Genomic DNA, 5,039 nt, shown 5'->3' with positions numbered 1-5,039 from the left:
CGACGAAGGGACCACGTCAGGGGTGAACGGATGCACCCCGAGACGTGGGGGGGTGCACCCCGAGATGCAGGGGACTGCGGCCTGCTCGGGGGAGCAGAGGAGCAAGGGGCAGCTCGGGGATGCTCAGCCACTGAGGGAGGGTGAGGGGGACCCCCAGGGAGCTGGGCGGGCAGAGCCAGCACGTTGGGAGGGAACCGTGTCACCGCAAGCATCCACCCAGGGCAGCCCCCAGCCCTGCGTGGGACCCCCACAGGACACCGGGCAGCCTCGGGGATTTGCAGGGTCCCCGATTAGTGAGTGGGAGGTGGGGGTGGTGCCTCTGGAGCAGCCAGTGCTCACCCCATCTGGCTTGCCTGGCCCGGCTCAGCACGCCAGCTCCTTGACCCTGCACAGAACCAGGCGTTGCACACGCGCATCCCAGTGTCCCTGAGACTTTATTCTGGATGGGGACAGCAAAGGGCATCACATAAGGCAACAGCACCGTAGCCTCAGGAGAGGCTGCTGTAGAAGTCCTCTGGGAACACCATCCAACCGGGGCTGAGCCCACGGAGCAGGGAGCAACCCACTGAGGCCAAAGGCACCAGGGTGTGTGGGGCTGGGCTGGCCACACATGCCACATCGGCCACCTGGAGAGGCTGAGCCTCGAAGTCCAAAGCACCCAGCAGTCCCCAGTTCCCACATGGCCTCAACATCTCCCCTGTCCCTCCTTGCTGGTGGGGGCCAGCATGATCCTTCCATCGCTTTGGCAGGGGAGGATGGAGACAAATGTCTGTCCCAGTGGCCACAGGAGCTTCCTGAGACTTTCCAACTGAGAAACACCAGTTGCTTGCTGGTGAGGCCAGACAAACTGGGAGCACTGGGAGTAGGTTCAGTCCTGGGTGCTTTCCTGCCCAGTCCTCCTTGGCAGCTCTCTGACCACCCTGGGAGTTCCACAGAGGAGAACACACGTGGGTGCTGGGGCAGGGATAGGTGCTCTAGGTTCTGGGTCCGAGGGCAGGTCTCTGTGGCAGGCTCACCACGCTGCCCTCGCCGAGGTTGCTGTGGACAAGCCGGGGATGGGTCGGGCTAAGCAGCCTGGCCTCCAGCTGGTTCCGCTCTGTGAGGTCTCTGTGCACGGGGGGAGGAGGAGCACGTGCGGGGGGAGCCAACGAGAGGGACTGGGGAGCTCGTACGGCCCCAGGACTCCCATGGAGATCTGGGGACTTGATATCCTCCTGCCCCTGCCCTGCTGCATCCCCACCCCAAGGCTCACCTCTCCTCTCCTGCAGGGTGTGGGGCTCTGCCAGGGACGCCAGGGCCACAGGAGCTGGCCTGCGCAGTGCCCCCCTTTCCGAGCTCCAGGGCCTGGGGGTACCTGAACATCTCCAGGTGGTCCCAGCCACGCTTCTGCAGTGCTTCCACATCCTGTTGCAAGCCGAGGTGGCCCAGGTACCTGCTGGCATCTTGGGACCGCTCGCCCCTGTCGCAGAGCCGCTGGGGAAAGAACAAGGACAGATGCCAGCAGAGTCACACCAGGACCACTAAGCCTCCACCTTCATGTTCTCACCCTGCATGAACCAGGCACATTGCTGCTCCTCCATCTTCCACCGTATCCCATTGCCTGTGCCATGGCAGCTCCACCAGACAGAGCACTGCCACGGGGATGGGGTCCCACATCCACTGGTGGCCCCATGGCCAAAAGCAGGTCCCCTCCCCGAGTTTCCCAAGCCCCTCGGCTGAGGTTCAGAGCCCCGGCGGGGACCACAGCTGTACCTCTCCAGAGCGGCCATGCTGGTGAGCATCCGGTGCAGACCTTGGCACCTCCCGGCAGCGCCGCAGGGGTGGCTCAAGGGCACTGTGGGTCTGGCACACCAGGACATTCTGTCTGTCGCCTCCATGCTCGGGGAACACTCGGTCCAGCTGGCTCAGGCACGTAGCCATGTGCAGCGCCGTCAGCGAGCAGTCGCCCAGCCCTGGTGTGTCTCTTGCCAGGACGGCTGATTTGGGCCTCTTCAGCCGGCCCATGCCAGGGGGGCTGAGCAGGTGCCCATGGGATGGGCCCCCCAGCACGCAGCAGGGCTGGCTGCCCCACTGCTCTTCCTTTGAGGGCGAAGGGACCCGCACCCCAAGGGGGCTCCGATGGCGCTGGCCCCCGGTTGGGCTCTCCGCTTGCTTCTTGTGTGCTTTGTCAGCACCCAGATCCGGTGCCCACGTGTTGGGGACCCCCTCGAAGATGAAGTAGGCTGGGTTGGTGTAGCTGCTGGCTGGCTCTGGGAGGCTGCGTGGCCGGCTCCTGCAAAGCAGGGCAGGAGAGGGCTCAGCATCACCCCACGACCAGGGCTCGTGGCAGGCAGAGTCTGGCTGGGTACCTGAGGCGCTGCAGGGGTGGCTTGGGGCACGTCATGGCATCTGCCACTGGCTCAGCATCCTCCTCCTCAAAGCTGATCCACTCTGCAAAGGCTCAGAAGTTGGACCTCTCCCCACTGGGCACAGCCACGCCGTGCCTGAGTGTGGCCCCAAGCCCCTATGCCCAGGGCGATGGGAGGGGGCTGGTGCCCAGCTGCTTTACCATAGAGCCTCTCGCGGGTGCTGCGCCTGTCCTTGGGGACCCGGACCTTCATCCAGCCACGCATGGAGCCCGTCTCCTCGCCGCGGTGGAAGAGGAAGGTCTCGAACTGCTGGGCCATGCTGCCAATCATCGACCTCATCGCGATGCAGCACTCGCCTGCGGGCACAGTGCACACCTACATTACCCCCCTGGGCAGCTCGGGGGGTAGGTGAGCCCCCATAAGCAGTAGCACCCCGCAGTGGGGTGCGTGTTGGGGTTCCTTCTGCCAAGCTCCAGCTGCAAAACACCCAGCAGGCTGTTACCTGAGCCCTGCGGGGGTTGTGCTTGGCACCCCCATGCCACCATGGTGGCCCCCCCAGCCTCCCACACGCACCATAGGACTCGCAGCTCTCCACACCCTTGATGCTGAGGAGCAGGTGCTGGTCCCCCAGGTACTCCAGGTCTGGGAGGATGGGGTTCAGCTGCACACAGAGAGTGGGGAGCTCGAGGGGGTGTGCACTAGGGTGGGGTGGCTCTGTCCTGGGGGGTGGTGACAGCCCCTGCCACCCCTTGGGGCTCAGGGTAGAGAGCCAGTGGAAGGGATGGGGAAGAAGATACTTAAGGGCTGGGGGGACCAGGGTCTGCCTCCCCCCCCCACCCCCCAGTGCATACCACAGGCAGATGCTTTGCAGACCAGCTCAACTTGAGGAAGCCAGGGATGTCGCAGCTCTGGGAAGTGTTTTCCCCGCTCCGCTGGGCCTCTGCAGGGGAGCGTGGGGGGCACAGCTGTAGATGTGGCCAGGTCCCCACCCACGGCACACCCCTGGCCACCCCAGGGCCCCCTCACCCTCCAGGCAGTAGGAGTGGAACTCGATGTAGCACTTGCTGCGGCTGGTGGTTTTGACGATCACCTCGATGCTCTCCCACTCGATGCAGGCCACGGGTTCGGGGCCCGATCCGGGAGCTGCGGACAGGCACCATCGGGTCAGCGTGTGCTGGCTGAGCCCCCATGGACAGCACTCGCCCCAAACTGGGTGCGAGGGGTGACAGACCCCAACCCTTTACCTTTCTTGGGCACAAACTGTGATGTTACTCCCACTTCGAAGGTGGCGAAGACAGGTGAGTGGTCGCTGGTCACGATGTCATCGGTGCAGCCTGGATGGTGGGAAGGGGCAGCTGGGTGACGGTCCCCGAGCACTGGCCACCCCGGGCTCCCTCCAGCCCTGGGGTCTCACTCACCATAGGAATTACAGACCACATGGGTCTCTGGGTGTGACTTCCACAGGATGCGGTCACACCACGAGGGCACATTGATCCTCACCTAAAAATGGTAAAAGCAGCCAGCTTCAGTGTCCCCTTGGGTCTGGCTCCTCCCAGCCCAGAAAAGCAACCCAGCATCCCAAAAAGTGACCTCCCTCCTGCCTGGATTCCTCTTTGGGGATGGGAGGGAGCAGGCTGGCAGCGGTGTGGGGGCTGAGCATCACCACACAGCCCCCCTGGCACCGTCCGAGCCTGACATCCCCCAGCGATGTCCTGCAGGTCACAGGAGGCTCCAGCAACTCACCCCCGTGGGCTTGAACTTCTGCCACATGTAGCTGTCCCGGGAGCCTCGCTCGTACCGATATGTGGGCGGGAAGGAGATGTCACCCTCACCTGCAAACCAAGACACGGAGGTGGCATAAGGGCCATCGTTCCTGCCTGTCCCCACAGCTGCAAGTAGTCAGAGGAGGCACCATGGGGTGTTACGGTCCCCACTGGGGTCATACGGATGCCCGGCACCCCCAGCCAGCCCTGCAGGGATGGGATCTGACTGTCCCCATGCTTGCACACTCTCGGTACACAGAGCCCAGGAACCTGCCCCATGGAGCTTACACAGTGCACAGCAACATCCCCCAGGCTTTCGGCACCTTGTGCGGGGCTATGCCGGGACAGGACACACCGGAGGTGGCCCAGGGAGAGGGCTGCAGGGACCAGTGCAGGGGCAGGCCTGTCCCGCAGCTTGGCAGGGGGGCCATTCCCTCTGCCCCACACTCACTGAAACGCAGGAACACCTTGCTCTTCTCCCGCTCCAGGTTGAGCTGGTCGACAGCCAGGAGGGCTTCAAACTCCTTCTTGGTTATGTGGGCAAGGATGTCCTGTGCCGGGAGGAAGGCACGGTGAGCCCCAACTCCTCTTGCCCCTGCGGCTGTGCCGATGGTGACGGTGCCTGCGGGGACCCACCTGCACGTCCATGTCCAGGCGGTAGTTGAGGTCCCCGAACCAGAAGAGGTGGGTGAAGCGCAGGGTGAGGTCAAAGGCTCCGAGCCGCTTGTCGCCCAGGACCAGGGAGCGCAGGATGTCACTGTAGTTCTGGTTACGCCTTGAGGAGGGGATGGCAGCATGGTGTGAACCTCACCCGGGATGCCTCATCCGTACCCTGCCCCTGCCAGGTGGGACAACCCCACAGCTTCCCAGGGCTCCTCCAGCCCCCGAGACACCCGCCTGCCTTGGGGCAGCCCTGTCCCCTCAAGTC

General features: G+C 64.3%; 1 protein-coding gene across 1 annotated transcript in view; it reads right to left on the bottom strand.

The window, feature by feature from the left end:
- Positions 1–1,016: 1,016 nt before the first annotated feature.
- INPPL1 (inositol polyphosphate phosphatase-like 1) overlaps positions 1,017–5,039 on the bottom strand; it is a gene marked incomplete at both ends in the record, with an annotated part of 10,142 nt that continues 6,119 nt past the window's right edge. The window contains 13 exon segments of the mRNA XM_010147786.1: positions 1,017–1,107; positions 1,253–1,473; positions 1,753–2,272; positions 2,358–2,430; positions 2,549–2,704; positions 2,922–3,009; positions 3,200–3,288; positions 3,375–3,491; positions 3,593–3,682; positions 3,767–3,848; positions 4,092–4,180; positions 4,563–4,662; positions 4,748–4,888. Coding sequence (XP_010146088.1) covers positions 1,017–1,107; positions 1,253–1,473; positions 1,753–2,272; positions 2,358–2,430; positions 2,549–2,704; positions 2,922–3,009; positions 3,200–3,288; positions 3,375–3,491; positions 3,593–3,682; positions 3,767–3,848; positions 4,092–4,180; positions 4,563–4,662; positions 4,748–4,888 — 1,857 coding nt within the window.

The sequence above is a fragment of the Eurypyga helias genome, unplaced genomic scaffold (assembly GCF_000690775.1).
Source record: "Eurypyga helias isolate BGI_N326 unplaced genomic scaffold, ASM69077v1 scaffold24662, whole genome shotgun sequence".
NCBI classification, from domain to species: domain Eukaryota; kingdom Metazoa; phylum Chordata; class Aves; order Eurypygiformes; family Eurypygidae; genus Eurypyga; species Eurypyga helias.
Note: the sequence above shows the minus strand (reverse complement) of the source record. Positions and strands in the feature narration are given on the sequence as shown.